We start from the raw sequence: 18,839 nt of genomic DNA, 5'->3' as shown, positions 1-18,839 counted from the left end.
TTATATATTTAAGAAATGATTCTGTTTTTGGAGCCTTTTCTTTTAATTTAAACAATTAGGCAGGGCAATAATTATTCCGGGGAATGCAGTTACTTAAGCCATAAAACTTTATAGAATTTGTATTTACACAAGTTGTTTCCGGAAAAAAAAATTCATAAAACAATAATTTAGTAGAAATTTTTCAAGAATAATATTTCTGTTCAAAACAATTTTGTACTTTAATTCTTTTTCAAGTAATTATATGATCTTCACTAATGTCTTCCCTTGTTTAAATTTAGAATAATTCAATCAATATTATTTCATTAGATACATGTGTTTTGCTTATTTTTATGTGACGTATGATGGCAAAGAGAGGAGTAATCGCAATAGTTAGGTATTAAGCTAAATGAGACAGCAGGTAAAGTAGATCACAATATTTGCGTTACTTTGTTTAGTTTGCAAAGAACAAAATAAATTTGCTAAACTAAACAAAATTAAACGAAGATATTTATCTTCACGGTCGAATAAATCTTGCGAGAAACTCCGATCCTTTATTTTCCGAGTCATTGGAACCGTTGTTCATATGTATGTCAATTCAATAAACTTTTTTACTATTTGAACACTGTTATTTTAGTATTTGTAATATAATCAGCAATTAAGTTATTTTTAAGTAATCTAAGTTAAAAGAGGTTAAATAAAAGTATGATAGACGATTCGTCACTTGTTGCTTTAAGATCAAATAACGTGATTTTAGTAACCGAATTAATGGTATTATACGAGTACAACGTTATTGATCAAAGTATGAAATATCAAATTGTAGTCATAAAGTGTAAAATCATTTTAATAGTGTATGTATTATAAATGTTCTTCAACCGCATCCTCCCCGTCTCTCTTTTACATATCGCGGCATATTTTTTTTTTTTTTGAGGCCTCGTTTTTTGGGCTTCTCGTACTATCCGTTAGGGTATACAGGGAATATTTTACAAAATAATTTTTGTCACTGATTTTATTACTTGCATTCTCATCATTTTGCCTTCTCGATATCATTTACATGACAAATCATTTCATTCATCACCTCACTTTCATTGTCTTCTCACCATGCTTATACATCTTGTCTTCTGGTACCGCCGCACAAAAAGTTTTCATTTCTCTCTACACTTGATGATCGCTTACTATTGTTTTCTGTGATAATCAAATATCTAACTATATATCTAACTTCACGATTGGTCTCATAAGAAGGCTCATAGTCACCCAGAAAGCAATGGAGAGGACCATGATTGGAGATTCATGGCGAGATCCAATCAGAAACGGGAAGAACTGTAGAACTAAGGTCACCAACGTAGCTCGAAGAATTGATTGTAGTAACAGTGGGAAGGGTAGACGCGGTGTGGGTAGGCTCTCCATTAGATAAACCGATGACGTAGTTAAGATCGTGGGAAGTCACTGGATATAAGTAGCACAAGATTTGCCATAGTGGCGATTTTTGGTGTGACATGGCAATGAAGATGATTTGTCTGGATTCGTATTTATTGTATATGATTTACTTGTTCCAGCTTTCTTTACGTACAATAATCTTTAAACAAAAAGAAACATTCTAATCACAGTACGCAGACAGTTCTGTAGACGGAGGTTTGTGATTATTAAATGTTACGTACAAATGCCTGCGCCCATGGCGACGTACGCTTAATGATGAGGGAGAGGAGGTTGGTTGTTATGCAATTTGTGATATTTCAGATGCCGTCGCCATTGTAGGCGCCTCGAGCGAAAGGGAAATGTTTTCTTTCCTCATTAAATGCAGAGCCCTCGAGGCGAAAGTACATTCTTAGCGTTCGTAAAAATCCTTCGTAACGTATGGCGTTCTTAAATATACCTTTAATACGCATGTAAGTATAAAATATATAACTTTAGAAAAATGCAACCATCACTCTTTGTTATGTGCTTTATTCGATGTAAATGCCTTGTAGGAAGTTTTATAATTTGTTGTATAGATATATATGTTATATAAATTATAATTATAATTTCAGCCGCAGTACATCAACTGCTGGATATTTTGGCTTCCTCTATAGATTTCAAATAGGGCAGGTTGGAAGAGGCCCTGACGTCTTTTAAAGTAAAAGTTAAACAAAAAATTGTAAAAAATTACAGTATAAAGGGTTTTAAGGGGTAATGAAGCTTCGGAATGATCTTGGAATGGTCTCCTAGTTTAATTTATTGTGAGAATAAGAACAAATGAAAAACCCTTCTGAGTTTGTTTGTGTTCTTTTCGCCTTTGGAATCCTCGGTACTTTAAGTTAAATAATGCTATTATAGGACAGCTCAATGGGATTGTAGATTATATTAAATTGGGCCCTGATGACGATCATGAGATGGATGATGTATTAGTGGTCGTTGAAAATGGTCAGAAGCGTCTAAACTTGCGAGAGCACTCATTCGGTTAATTCGGTAAAAAAATAGCGTGTATACTGCAAAAGGTAAAAATAATCGTAAAACGTGTTATTTTAGGTGAACATGCTATCAACTCGGTGCTAGAAACGGATCTTTTATTGCGCCTCGGCGCGTGACAAATCTGGTGTAATTTCACAGCCTTAATTACCGATCGTTAAATTTAATATAAAAACCCACTGGCCTAAAAGACGATCGTAACGTAGTTTGCACTTAAAAAAATATTACCCTTGACGTACAGAATTACTATGTTGGGTATGCTGTAAAATAACCTAGTGGTTTTATGGAGGCCATAGTCCGTGAGTTGGCGACAATTAAGGCTTTAAGAGACATTTAAAAAGTGGATACGACTAATAAATATACTTAAACGAAAAATAGACGCCAACAGCTGTTTGAGTGCGAGTCACGGGAATTTTAAGTTTATTACTATTTTCGTTAACGTCCGAGAATTTTTTTACGGAGAGAAAAAAAAAGGCAAGCAAAACCAAAAAGCGTGTTAGGATTATATAATAAATAAACGGCGAATTAACGACGTCTCTCAGAAAATATGTAATGTTTATGTAAAACTTAGTGCTTCTCTTGCTACTTAAATATAAAAAAATGTACTTTGGCGACGTTGTGAAAGCCATGAAATAAGTACCTATTTAAACTATTTTTGTTTATTTGCACAAGATATTTTTTAAGCATTTAATAGATTATAAAAAAATAAGCACTGGTAGCCAATTAGCTAATGATACGATTTGCACTCGCACTTAGCAAGTTCATTTCCACAGACGTTCACTTCGTGTGATTTATTTACCATTGGCTCTACTCACAAATGGAGAAGAAAAACATCTAGGCGAAACATCTAACTGGCATATCTCATAGCAAAAAGTCGAAACACGTGTTATTTTTCAATACGCATTAGAAATGTGTGGTAAATGTGGTTATGGCACTTATATCCCTTTTTGGAAAGTCGTTTAAGTTTCGAAAATTATTATATGCACATTATTTATAATAACTTACGCATTCAAAAAACTTAAATTAATTTCATTTAATAATCAATATTGTGCAGAATGTGAAAAATAGTTTCTGAAATACATACATTAGTAAGTAATCATTAGTTTAAATCCTTGAAATAAGAGAATCTTACCTTTCGCTAGGACCATGTGCACGAAGGCAAAACAAAACACAAACTTTATTAGCACCATTTTCATTTAAGGTTTAATAACACTTCACTGTGGAAATAATCTGAAACAAAATATTATCATATTAATAATGTAACTTTAAAATTTGAAAGATGTATTTTAGAATCGTACGGGAATAAATATATTGTTGTTTTGCAGTCACAGTATCATTATCATTATCTCAGCCGATAGACTCTCACTGCAAGGCCTCTTCAAAAAATCGCCACAATACTCTCATTTACGCCGCCCCTATCCAGCGACTTTGACTATTACGTTGACTATAATATAGCTTTTGAATAATGTAGTACAATAATAGAATTCTGTCGTAAATATGACAGAAAATTAATATCGAGTGATAACCTGGCGGAGGTCTTTCACCTTTCCAGGAGCTTCGCGTGGGCGCACTACATTGAGCATCTGCCTCAGACACGTAAGAGGTAGGCGGTCATCCAATCTGGTAAAATAAATAAGAGACAACAGTCTAAGTTTACGAAACAGCCCTCGAGCTTATTACTATAAAAAGGTTCACCTTCAACTTCATAGGGTCAATTTGTCTAAACAAAAACTAATTATTTCATCAATCTTTCAATCTACAATTAAAAGTATATTATAATAAATTTTATTATATTAAAGAGTTTTTGTTTTGATCGAAATATATGGAAGTTGGTTTGTTCACTTATTTAAATAGTTGATGTCATAATGTATATATATTATTTATTAATTTCAGTACATAAGCTGTTGGCTGGCGTGTCTAAACAGATCAGCCAAGCTGGATAGCCTTTTATAATTCTAAAATATTTGACGATTCAAAAATGCACATAAATGACTTAATGATGAATAAAAAAATTTTGAATTTGAATATTAACGGAACACAGAAATAACAAAATGTATTATTTGATTACTGGTAGAATTTTCAAGAATATAAAATTGTCTTGTAAAGGTATGAAGATATAACAATGGTGATTGAAAGCCAGCGACTGGGAATACCTTGTAGCTTCTAAGTGGTAAAGAATTAACCTATACAGGTTTAATCAACTGGTAAGTAGAAACGACGGTTATTTAATTGTAATTACTTTCACAGAGATGACCTCCTGAGTTAGTGGTCAGGTCAATTACCTAAGGAATTATGTGAATAATGGTTAAGTCGATTAAGTTCATGTTACTATATCTATGGTTTAACAAAACATATGTATGTTTGAGGAACAACGTTTTCATTACGTGTGGTAAAAAATATATGCTATCATTAATTACTGGTGCTTCTATATATTTAATTATAAGTATTTTATATATATTTAATTTATTAACTTGTAACAACTAATGTTATATTTATAAGGTTCGTTAGTTAATCGTTTATTCTTCATTGAATGAATAAATGAGAATATTAATAATGGATATAATAAACTTGACTCTGTTTTTAATGTTTATTGAAGTTTTATTTTAAAAAACTTATTTTTTTACTATTTTAACTGGTAAAAATATATCTCAGAGATGTTTGCTCAAACATTTCAATTCGTCATGTATTATAATAAAAGTCACCATCTTAAACTAATTTTACTAAGAAGCTAAGGAGCGACAGACCATTAGTGGCGATAGAGTTTTACAACCTCATGAATAAAATTGTATTTATAATTACGATATTTATTGATAAATATTTAGTAAAACAGATCTTCACAAATATACAAGATACATAAAGCGTTTTTGCTTATATGATGAATTTGACGTAATATTAATTATATCTTTATTCATAGATTCGATAAAAATAAATCTGAAATATTTAAAATATTTATTAACTGAATTAATTTGCAATTGTTAATTTTTGTTTTAACGACCGTATAATCATTAAGACAAGTAAGAATATAAAGCTAAATATAGTTGACCTATTTTAATAAAAATACCCATTATTTTTACTAAATAACTGTATTTTATTCGTCTAACTTTGCTGTAAAGTACAGTCAGGAAGACAAACCAAAATGGCGGACAGTCATTCATCAATTTTGCATTCCCATGATTGTCATTATGAGGAATAGTAAACTTAGTGCAATCACGACTGTACATAATTCTAACGTCATTGGTAGAACAGTCATGTGTTTTTAAAACAATTACACAGGCTAAAGTGGAACACTGGGCGCATTAGAACGACTACGCTTCGGCGAATGCTTTACCAAGCGCATCCGATTCGATTCCCTAGTTATTAAATAAATTAATTACCGTTAATAATTTCAGTTGCCCTCGTATGCACTTGAGAGGTAAAAAAGTTTTTGTTTCATATTATAGTGTATAGTTTGTGAAAACATTCTTATATTTTTGATATACAGTAAATCCGACAATTCAAAGTTTTTCAGGTATTTTAATTCAATTTAAAAACAAAATATCATTGCCTCCATTTTTTTTGGTGACATAAAGCCACTGTTGCCCCATTGGTATTTAAAAATGGCATATTTGGTAGTAAAGCTTCAGTACTACCTGAGGAGTTTCAGCTCAGACCTCTACAGTATAGAGAATTTATGACGGGATTGGATTGGGTATAATATGATTATTTTTAAACATCATTCTTTTATACCTGATCTGTATTTATTCGTTTGATAATTTCCGTTGTTAAAATAACAGCTTTAATTAATAATGTTCCTTGTTTAGTCTTTACAATATCAGTGAAAAAGAAAAAAAGGGCAAATAAATCACTGTTTATTTGAGAATCCTCGGTTAAATTAAAAACAAAAATAACTGTTCTGGAATGTTCTTTTTCATTACCTCAACAGATATCAGTTTTATTACAAACAATTTTGATGACACCTCTGATGTTACATAAACTGACTCTTAGTGGAAAAGTTATAATAAAGCATGAAAGTGGTAATCAATTTTATTAAAAGTAATTTTAGTAGTCATGAGGAAGTATATTTCAATTTACACTTTATTGCACAGCAATTTGTTAACGTCTTTAATTAACACATAAATGAAATACTCTATCGCATAAAACAAATTACTTTTACATCGCAAGTAAGTGTGGAATTCCTCCGGAATTTTTGGAAAAGTTGAAACAACCCTGAATAAGCACAAATCAAGTATGACAGTACTCGATTTTAACTAGTTTCTATATTCACTATTAAGCTAATATAGATGTTTTGAATTCTGTTTTTTTTTTTTTTGGATAGCTCCTTTAGAGATTCATGACCGCCGTCGTCGTCATTTCAGACCATAGGCGCCCATTACAAGGCACGGGCTACTACCATAGATGTCTAAGGGGGGATATGTCACAATTGTTACGCTTAGCTGGCGCGTAGGCGATCGCAGTGTGGTATTATGGTACGCAGACGACGCTGCTGCCCATGCTCTAGTAACTTATTTGTGAGTAGAGGCAATCCTATGAAATTAATACACAATGGTGAATTATGTCTAGTACAGTATTCCTGGAATCGAATCCGCGACCTGGTGTGGTCGCAAGTCTCAGTCGTCTACCACTGGGCCGCCGCTGCTCGTACTTAGAGATTACAACGCAAAAACTATAGAGAAAAGTGTACTAGCATTATTTTATTACATATTATTATCTTTTTATTATACTCATATATCTATTCATAAAATGACATAAAACTTATAATTTTATGTTACTCTTTTGCCATTGTTAACTAAGTTGGCAATTATTTTATAAAATCTCAATTGTTAATTATTTAGTCTTTTTAAAGAACGATCGTTAAAAGATCGGGTGAATTTTGTTTTTATGTCGATTTAAAGGTTGGTGCCCTAAATGCAAATTAAAGAAAACTCAGTTAACAGAATTAATAAAGAAATGATTAAAAACTTTTCTCCTCTTTTTCTTCTTTTCTTTAGACGCCCACTGTAAGGTAAAGGTCTCCTTCAAAGATAGCCACGATGACCAGTATTGCGCTGCCCGCATTCAGCGAACATGACTATGTCGCCTGTCACTTAGTGGGTCGGCCGCCACCTACGCCGTGTATACTGGCTCTTGGTCCACGATAATCTTATGGTCCCAAGAGCCATAGCTAAAACACGAGCGATGTGCCACTGCCACTTCAGACGACCAATTCTTCCAGCTACGACGATGACTTTGGTTCTTCTATGGAACTCCACATTTATTAACTATACTTATGTAAATATATCATTAATAGATAAAAACACTGTTTTTTCTATAAATTGATGCTTACAAAGAATAAAAAGGTTGTTTGCTTTCAATCACGACTTTTTACTAAAAAAACGAAACGATTCCAACGTACGCAACATTAAATTACGGTTTTCTTATGATCTTCTAAATAGATTGGTCGCTTGTTAACGAGAGGCGAAAGCTTTGATGTTTTATTTAGTTAAAATCGTTTATAGACATACAGGTGGATATGTTTTGGTTATAGGTGTAGAGCTATGTATGGTACACCCTACCAAATAAATGGTTCCAGAAATAATAAATAATCTAATTACTGCTTACTAAAATATCTTTTTTGCAAATTTTGCACTGCTAGAAGTTACTGGTATTACACAGGTGATGAAAAATTGATGTAAAACTTTTCAAACATATAATTCTGTTAATTAAATTAATGTATCTCAAAATTTTATGCCTTTTATTCAATTTGGATTTGGAAAACTAAAAGCATTTCATCTTATGTCTAATTAAAATTTTATCTTCAGAGATGGTAGATAAATAAGATTTGAATTCCACGGTTGCGAGATAGTAAGCCCATCGTCGCTATAATCACTATCAGCCGATCTATCAAGTCCCTCCATCTCTACTATCGTGTCTAGAAACACGAAATTCTGCGAAATTATTCTAGTGATTTATATTTATTAACTAACATTTTAACATTTAATTCCTTAAAGAGAATATAAGAGACTTTTTAATTAAAAGTTGCAAATAAATGTCTAACAGGTTTATAAATACATTAACAGATTAAGTCACACAGGAAATAAATGAACAATAGAAGACATACAAACTTCTTGCTGTTCTAGAGATATTTATGAGAAGATCCTAGAAGAGCAGTGTACCGTGACATGTCTCCACATATTTATTGAGCAAAACATGAAGTCTTTGTACAGTAGGAGTTATGTTTATTTGTTCATAACATTAGTAACTCATTTATGAGCAGCTGTGTACGGTATAAAAATACACTCCCATTTCTCTGATTTATCATGTTATAAATGTATTATTTGTATAATATTTTTTGTAACCGTATAAAAGACTATTAAGTGATAGCTTGGAAATGTATAACTCTAGTACTGCATTAAGGATGTTTTCAAAGAGTCAACAAGAAACACTCTTTTGAGTTTGTTGGGAGATGTTCTGAAATCACGGCGTCAGGGGTTCCAAAGCCTTATAGCTTTAAGTTTAAGTTGGAGGTTACTATCAGAAGGTAGCCTTATTTGATTCTACTTTATCAAGTCGGGCTCTTCTATTATTATTTTCAACACGTTTACAAGTGGTCACAATAAATAAGCCTATGTTGATAATAATTCGATAGAATAACGATCATCACATTAGAAGAATCGTCTGAATATACATTTTTACTCAGTCGAATGTTAATGGGATTGTAGAAGAATTTACAATGTAAATTAGAAAATATCGAAGAGAGTTCCTTTAAATTGTAGAATAAAATGGTTTTAATATAAGTTGACACGAACATCGTAAAGCGATTAACTTCAGCTTTAAGTTAATAAAGGCCGTTTGGTAGATGTTTGTGAAATTGTATCCAAGTAATTCTCGATGGGGATCGTGAAAAAGCAGTTTATGCCGAGAGGACATTTTACAGCGTTGCTTTGCGAGGGCGTTAAAGCAATTCGATACGAGTAATTACCTTTTCCCTCTCAGCTTTTATGTCTCTAATAAAGAACAAATAATGCTGTGACTTCCATTAATTATCATTATCTCACGTGTATTATTGCAGGGCAATGTTTCTTTTTTAACTAAATTCACATTACAGCATTTATTGACATTTATTTCACTGATGATATAAGTGTCCGCTCACCTTTCCATTATGCAAAGAGCAGAATTTTGTGTTTTTCCTTCACATAACCAAGAAAAGCAGTGACAAATAAGAAAAACTCGCGATCACTGGAATGATACATGGACGTTGACTTTGAGGCCGCAACTTCATGCGCTGGTCCTATCAGGTCTTAACCACACTTACTACTACTGTGGCCGAAGCGATGTAAACCGTCGAAGACCTGCCGTGATGGTGGGGTGAGGTTGTTGACGCTGGGAGGAGAATTGAGTGATGATAGTAAAGTGTGAATTATAAGTAATATTTCATTAATAAAATTATAAATCAAATTAACCATCTGTATAAAGTTAGTAAATCTTTTTTGAGCAACTGCGTAAGCTTTTACAACGATCTTTCGTGTAATGTTTTTGAATTATGATATAATCAATTAAAAAAATATACCGAATAAAAAGCTTCAAAAAATTTAAGCACTGATGATTTTTAAGTGATAATAAAGCTTCGTAAAGAATACTGTATTAAATATATTCGGGAAAGTGATAACATAGAGACCTGATTGAGCTAGCCGCGGTATCTTGGTCTCTTGGTTCATGTATCTTAAGTTGAAGTATGCAATTATAGCGGAGTTCAGTTTGATTCTAGTTTCTATAAAATTTCGTTCTTCTGGCTTTTTATTTATGATGTACCCAGGTAATTGTTAATGATCTAAAGTGAATAATATAACAAATATGAATTTTATGAACAACTGTAGTACTATAAAACGGCTCACGGCACTGGAGATAACAGTGGTATATGCACATACGTCACCGTTTCCAGGTGACAGGATAATTTAAACCAGCGCTCTAACTGTTAGGCCTTACAAGGTTATATTTACGTGTACCGTTAATTGGAGATATGTAAACAAAATACTGGCCATGTTTTTGATAATGTCAATTAGTTATTTTAAGATAAAACATATATTTAGGTGTAGTATATTTCCAGAAAGTTAAAAATTTTTGAGTAGTTTTTGGATAAGTATTATTAAAATAATTTGTCAAAGCCAATCAGCACAGAACTTGCTGTCTTCAGACTGTACTGTCATAAGATGTTGAATGGTCGCATTCTAATAAAAAAATAAATTAATATAACATATTTCAGACATATTTAATTATTGATTCATTGAGAAATACATAAACTAATTTTGCTATTGTCTAGTTTCTGGGCACTTTATAAAATTTTTGTTCATAAGAACTTTGTACAAAGTAATAGGAAAATTATAAAAAAAAAATCGGTAGTCGACGACACGAGGTCGTGTTACAACGTGATTGTGAAAAATAGGAAATACGGATCCATTTTTATATAGAGTAGTTACATTTAATTTTGTATAAAAACTAGTTCTCTTACGATTTTAAAAACAAGTTATATCTACGAAACGCCCAAAAATAATGTTCATAAAATAATAAAAAAAAAACAGTTAAATCACTTTGATGGTAATGTACATTCATACATAAACAATTTTAAAGTAGCAAAGATAAATTCATATACATTAACTGGTTGATCATAAAATATAATCAACGGTGCTTTTTAACATACAAGTCCTTAGATAATGTTTATTTTAAAAATAAAACGCTAAGAACATTTATTGTTGATAAAACATTCAAAGCACTAATAAAAAGATAACTATTTAGTGCTTTATAAATTAATTACGTGGGAATAGTTTTTGTATATCGAAGGAATGAAATAAAATATTTTTAAATTTTATATAAGTTCGTTACTTTTTATATAAATTATGTTGCTTTGAATGTTCATGAAGAAGATAAGGGTTGGAAGACGAAGGATACAGGTGATTGGTGTGAAACGAAAGGGTGAATGTACAGTTCATTTGTCAGTAAAAAACTTGATAACTTTTACACCTATTTCCAATCACTGTGTATACAGTGATCACTCATATTTCATACGTATTTATCTATTGGCATGCGACTAGATGGAAAGAAGCGTAACTTCTGGAAGTAAAAAGTCTGTAGGGACAGATAATAAATAATAATGAATTTTAATTTGTAATATTAATTTTGAAAAAAAATTCTAATTTTATTTCTATTACGTTATTTTTGAAAACATTGATTTTTGGATAGGGTTACACAAATAACGTATTTATTTGACAATTACGTTCACCTTTTTGAAGTTTATACACATTTAACAGATATAATTCGAATATGTAATACATAATTCTATATAATTCGAATATAAATATAAATGCGACCAATGATTGGTTAACGAGATATCCAAACTATGAGACTTCGATTGACATTTTCTCAATCCTCTGGCGATATAGTTGAAATTTGTATAACCCTTGGCTTGGCTCATAGAGTGAATTTTTTGTATGTAGATGGCGCTCATTGCATCGAATCGAATAGAGTGGTCAACATTCATGTGTCACAAATAATTTGCATACACTGTGAGAAGATTTCAACATTCAGCTCACTGTACGAACATTGCAGTGTCATTTCAAACGTCCTTGGACTTTATTCGTGTAGGCAATACAAACGAATTGTATGTAAAGTTTTAAAATAAGAATTAAAAATTCTCATTGTTCGAAATGGTAAATTGAAGTGCGAGTTTTGTTGTTTCAACGAACTTTAAAGCTATATAATCTTAGTTATAATTAATAAAATGTCCAATGTTTAATAAATATTTAGGCAGCCGTTTCACATTGTTTCCTCTCTTTTATTTAGATATTAACTTTTAGATATTAGGCTGCATTAATTATGGCCTGCGCTGTGTACGCTTACAACATATTTAATTTTGTACTATGTTACATGAAACTAATGTAAACTTATATAACGTATTGCCGTTGGCGTGCCTATTCGAAATAAATAAATAGATATCCTTTCATACGTTTTATACAGTAAAATGACATGATATGGCTTCCTGAATTAATGTGCTAGTCATACGATTACTATATTTAGTGTTGTAAAAGATATTAATGTTCGTTAATAAAGAATATAAATGATGTGAATTGATTATAAAACGAAATTGGCCGATGTGTTAATGGTAATTTCTAATTATAATTTTATGCAGCGGCATTAAGTGGCGTTTACGTGTTTATTTAAGATTAATGACTATTCTGCATAAGCTTTTGATTTATTGTAAATTTTTCTTTCGGAAATGGATATTTATAATATGAATTATAAATTCTTAAGGTCACCAAGAAAGCGATTGAGAGGGTTATGCACGGAGTTTCGCTGCGAAATCGAATCAGAAACGAACGATCCTCGAAAGAACCAGGGTCACGGATATAGCTATAAGTATTATTCGTCTGAAATGGCAGTAGGCCGAGCACATCGCTTGTGCAACCGACGGCTGTTGGGGTAGAAAGGTTCTGTGTCTGACAACAAGCCTGTTAACGTGTGGGTGAGTAGGCACACGAAGTGGACCGACATCATAGCCTAGGCCATTGGAAAGAAGAATGTGGGCAGCGTAAGACTGATAATCGTGGCGACCTATGGGAGTGGCATATGCTTTGCAGTGAGCAGTCTATCGGATTATAAAGGTGTCTATTTTAAAGTAAAACTCTGCTACGGTTATTACAAGTTACTTTTTACAACTAAGTGACAATTAGGTGATTTGCCGAGCGACGTGTTTAATAGTATATTTTTTTTAAAAACAGTTGAGTAGCATTTTAGTTTATAAAATCACATCGTGATATAAATATTTATCTCGACCAACAATTTGGTTCTCGTGACACAAAAGCCGGGTACCTTGTCCCCGAGACTACTTGACCGTCAATTATTCTAATTTGTTGATAATTGTCACTGGATACTAAATAAACACCCTTTCACCTTGTTAAAAGCTTTACAAATAAATTGTTTCCGATAGGTAATTTATCACTTCTATTAATAAATTTTATTACGAGTCTTTATTCAATCGTGAATTCATTTTCGTCAATTTAAATAATTCCAAGATAATATTTGTGAATTCAAATCAGCCATCAAATAATATAAATGTACGATGATTTAATTTTAAGTTTATATTAAAGATGAGAAGCAATAAGCTCTTCCGCTTTTAGTTTTATCACATGAAAACTAGATGTACTGTCATTTGGATGAACTATCAAATGTATTATACATTTGGTAGCAAATATAGAGCCATCATACTCATGTTCTTGATTTTGATTCTTCTTTTTGATTTAAGCGCCTACATAAGTTCAGGTTATATGGGATTTGTACCGACTAAAACCTTACGATTTTACTAAGTCATAGCCGTAGGACCTTGGGAATGCTTACATATTCACAGCTCTCTGATAGTCGCCCACGCAGTCTTGACTTTCGGTCAAAAATCTTCCTTTCTTCCAAGGCGCACCATAACCTTGAGCGTTTTCCTTCTTGGCCTCTTAATTTAACGCGGATTCGACCTAGAGGCCAACAGAACCTAAATATCGATTACTCATAAGTGTAGGCCTTTCATAAACTTTCAGTTTGTCGCTTACGTTTTTTTTATTAAAAGTCTAAGTTGGACCAGCTTCTCCGTAAAATTTTGAATTACAAAATGGCAGTTTTCGTAGTTTCTTTAGTTTTTACTACGCTGTGACGCACCGCGGCCAAATGCCTGTAGAAGTTAAGTCCCGATTAAATAAAATGTATGAGTCTAATTTTTTTTTTACCAAAACAAGTACAAGTAATTATTTACAGTCACGAAAATTTTTGCCTATACAAAGTAGCATTTCAAGATAAATGATACTATAAATGTCGGTAGCGACGGTTGATCGTTGACCATGAAACGATTATCTTAATTGCATAAGAAACGTCTTATAAATAATACTTTGTTAAAATCATATTATTCTGTTTCGTGTTCACTACTTCTAGCAATATTTTTAATGTTCACCTTTATATTTGCCGTTTTTAACATGAAGGATAATTGTTGTGACAACATTTATATATGATTGTCGTTAAAATGATGAACACTTGAATGATTCTTAAGAGAATTAAAATCAAACATAATGGTTCTTTAGCAGAAATATGCGTTTTGCTTTAGGCCCGTTCTTTACTCTATATTTTTAAATTTTTATGTCCTTTTTTGTACAATACAGACATAATAAATCAAATAAAAATAGTGATGTCATACACATTGTTTATTACGGCTCTTGCAAAATTACTGATATGAAATAAATTATGATTTATTCATTCAACGCTAATTCTGATCATTAATGAATGTAACTTAACATATAATAGTAATCAGGGGTTAAAGAATTTAAGAAAGAGGAAAAAATATAAAAAAAAATCTAAAAGGTTGCGAATGAAATGTCACCTATGACATCACCTTCACTATGTTCGTTCAAACAAGAAAATATAATTCATATAAGCTTCATGGATTATTATTGAGAGACAAGTCTTATATTCTAAATTAAGTTAACCCTAAGTTTCTAGGAATAGTCAAATCATCAGAAAACTAGAATGACAGGGAGATTAAAGGACTGGCTATATTCCGATATTAATAATCATCTTTCACAGTCTTTTAAACATTTAAGTGTATAATTTGTGATACATTTAAAAACTCATCTTCAATATGCACATTTCACTCATAATAAATTTAACAGTAATTTTATTAACACTATATATGACACAGATATAACAGAAAGGTAAATAAGTCGAAGTTCAAAAGGGAACACATGAATAAACAAGACAAGATATGCAGCGTGGGCCCTGCACAGAGAATAACAAAACTTGTCACAGCTTACTAAGAAGGACGTAAATTTGATGACTCAATTCCCGACTACAAAGATAGATAAATGCGAAGGTATATAATAAGAGAGATCGTTATCTATGAAACTGACAAAAAAACTTAATAAAAACACTCACCGTACAGTATAAAATCCTACTCATTGGCATATAACATGAAAACTGTGTCCTTGGTTACAATGCAACCCGAAAACGGCAATTGATCAAATAAAACTGAGTCGTTTACGTGTTGGTGCTAAGTAAAACAAAATTTTTGGGTTCTACGATCGCGTGTTATCGTTTTTCAATATGTTTTATCAAGAATTCGAAATCCTGCGCGCACGCACTACCATCGCGCATGCGGTTGATGGAGCAACTGACTGGGCGCAGCCTTGTCTTGAATACCTGATGATTGATAAAGATGCGTTTACATACAAAATCAGTTAATTAATAGTTTCAATCCAATATACACATTTTTTTATATGTAAACTACAGTGAAATATTTGATATAATTGAAGATATCATTCATATAAGATATTGTAATTTATTATAATAATTTTGAGTATTATGTTGTTAAATGTATGTAAGTATGGCATTAAATATTTACTTAATATTGCAAAAAAAAATCAAAATGCTATTTATAGAGAATGTTAAACATTAGTGCTCTTATTATTATGCGAATACTTTTAACAAAAATAAGAATAAGGCATTCTTAACCTTGTCCAATACATTTTTTTTTCTAATATTTCAATATTTTATTTCGAACTTTCCGTAACAGACTCAAGTATAAAAGCATGTTCTCATTCTGTTTGTATATGGAATATTGTGAAAGCCTCCTTATAAGACAGGCAACATTGCGAAGTAAGAACTTCTGAAGGCTGCGTTAACTCTTTTATATTAATGTGTATAAAGCCTTCAATCCTAGTTTTAGCGGGTGGAAAAATGCATCATATTCATTGCAGTTAGAGACTTGTTTCGATTGACTATCGAGATGGTATGTTTAAGCTTTTTGAAAAACCAAGTTTCGTTCAGTTTTTAAGAATATTTGTGCACACTTTGTAACTCTGTTTCACTTTTTAGATTACTATACAATAAAATTTAAAGAAGTATTTCTTTAATACGTAAAACCAGATACATAATTTTGAAATTTATTTAGTAAAGCAAAAAATTATATTTGTGTGCATTTTTCGATCGTAAATAGATAATAAAACTTAACTATAAAACATTAACGAGGTATTGTTCCTTGTATTAGAAATTTGAATTAGCCCGCCAACTCAATTGCTATTATTTATAACAGAAGATATTGAATTCACATGATTGTTATGCATTGCAGGTATCAATTCCTTCGGGCTGTTGGCATAGTCGGGTAATATCTAATGCGGTTACCAATAAGATAAGACGCTTGAAGTAAAAATAATGTAAAATCTACTACACGATATTGACTTTGGATCTGAATTATAACTTGCTTATTATGATAAAATATTTTCTTCGTTTTATGTTAACAAGTGTTAAATGCCGCAAAATTTTTAAACTTATTAAGATTCTGTTTAAATGAAACAAGTTAATGATTATATTTATATGTCATATTTTTTTCTTTGTAGTCATAGGATATCCACCTGATATAGGTATTCCTCATGGATTTTAATTTGCCAATCCACTGGGTTATGCTCATCTAGGGTCTACCATTCACCTTGACAAAGTTATCTATCCAACTTGTGTGTGGACATCTTACGCTGCGCTTCCAGGCTGCTTAGCACCTAAAACTGCTGGACGCGGGGATATAAGGTTCTGTAGTCGAAAGCCACGGACTAGTAAGGTCATATAATTTAATGTAAATAATACATAATTTATTTCCATTTGAACTACGATTACATCGAATTATCATCATCATGTTCGCTGATAGATTCCCCCGGCATAGGATTCCTTTAAAATCCGCTGAAATGGCTAGTTTTGGGCTGCCTGCAATCAGTGACTTTCCAAATAATGCCACACAACCGTCATTATTCTAGTTAATACTGCAGGCAAACAGCAGGTATTTTTACTTCTGTGATACTTTTAATTTCAATAAAATATTTTAAATAAAATAACATTTCTTTGTAAGGATAGTTTTAAATAGCCTTTACATATTCGCTAAGTTAGGAATAAACGACGATAATGTATAATACTTTAGCCATTGTATAGTTGTGTCCGTTTGCCTTTGATGAAGTTTAAGATAATATCGGTGGAATAGAAAAGCAGCTGGCCGCCAGTTCAGCTTGTCGTCGTTAATAACGAGATCGTCCACTGCATGTCTTTAAGAATCGCGCCAACATTTAAACAGCCATTTAATTGCCTTAACAGCTTTTTATTGAAATTTCTCTGTTTATTTTTGGATAAGCAAGGCTTATAGGTGTTAATCTTACTTATCAAAATATTGGCGTGACCGTGATGTAAAATTGTGTATTTGTAAAATAAAATGTTTTTGTTTATTTCAAAAAGTCACGCCAAATGCAAAACATAATACTCGTATGAATGTATGTTATTTAATATTCTTTATTGTTGACGTTAGGATATATATATGCATATAATAGTTTCATAATAATAAACAAAAAAGTTCAATGGGTAGTCTTATCACACAATCTTAAAGACAGCCTTAGTATGAAAACGGTAAATGAATAAAGAATAAGCAGTAAACGTGTATAAAACATAGATATATACAAGAATGGTTTTCAATAATATGATACTCGTATAAAATTAAATATGTTTGAGTATTGTAGTTCTGGCCATAATTAAGTCATCTTAATGTTTATCTTAAGATTAGTAATTGAATAAAATTGAAAGTGAGGTATTAGAAAAGTAAGGTTATAAAATTAAGGATCTAAAATCTAATATATACAGATACCAGCTAAACCACAGTTGTCGGCGTGGTTTTATCTTCAGTTGATACACAAAAGAACATTTAAATACTCTGTAACGCTAGTTGAAGACACTATTTTTATTTCCCATCGTTATAGTGATTCGGTCATAGCGCAAGTCATGCAGTTTAATAACAGAGAAACATCTAAAATGGTTTGATTATTTAGACTTATCTCTACACAACGAGATTGGTTATAAGCGATGGTTACGGGAGAATGTATACTTCATTTGTTGTATACAATTATACAATAAGTATATAGTAAACTCTATTCCAATAATCCAATGGTTTTAAAAATGATTTATAATTTATTTTAATATGTTGTATTCGCATTACTGCATAATAAACATAATTATTGTTTACTGTTTTTCAGATTTTGTTCTGTCAGAAGTTATTGACCTTTAGCAATCTAATAGAAAACGTAATAAATGAAACATATATCAGAGTGTTCACTTTAAACAAGGTGATTGGAAGTAGGTATAAAAACATTAAAGCATTATGCAGACAAATAAACTATACGAGCACCGTATATTAGTTTTTTTTTTTATTAGGAGAGTCATTTTAAATTTGAATCGAGATGACCAGTGTACTTATTCTAGTGTTTTATTAGTTTTGGCCCGTTTAAATAAATGTGTACAAAAATGGGTCAACGAGATACAGTACAAATGAATGTTTTTATGTATTCCTACTTCTCGACTAACGCTAACTTCAACTCGCAATGAGAAAAGTT

At 31.5% G+C, this 18,839-nt stretch overlaps 1 protein-coding gene across 1 annotated transcript in view; it reads right to left on the bottom strand.

Moving 5' to 3' along the window:
• qsm (Zona pelucida superfamily protein qsm) overlaps positions 1–15,566 on the bottom strand; it is a 62,109-nt gene extending 46,543 nt beyond the window's left edge. Inside the window, exons 1-2 of the mRNA XM_068765789.1 lie at positions 15,358–15,566; positions 3,554–3,651 (exon numbers count right to left, since the gene is read on the bottom strand). Of these exons, the coding sequence (XP_068621890.1) occupies positions 3,554–3,617 (64 nt within the window). The 5' untranslated portion in view covers positions 3,618–3,651; positions 15,358–15,566. The remainder of the gene's footprint in view (positions 1–3,553; positions 3,652–15,357) is intronic.
• Between the last annotated feature and the right edge of the window lie 3,273 nt (positions 15,567–18,839).

Source organism: Battus philenor, unplaced genomic scaffold, assembly GCF_028537555.1.
Source record: "Battus philenor isolate CCGP_79_NKW_IND1 unplaced genomic scaffold, ilBatPhil1.0.hap1 SCAF_20, whole genome shotgun sequence".
NCBI lineage: Eukaryota > Metazoa > Arthropoda > Insecta > Lepidoptera > Papilionidae > Battus > Battus philenor.
The sequence above is the reverse complement of the archived record's forward strand: the minus strand, read 5'-3'. Positions and strand labels throughout refer to the sequence as shown.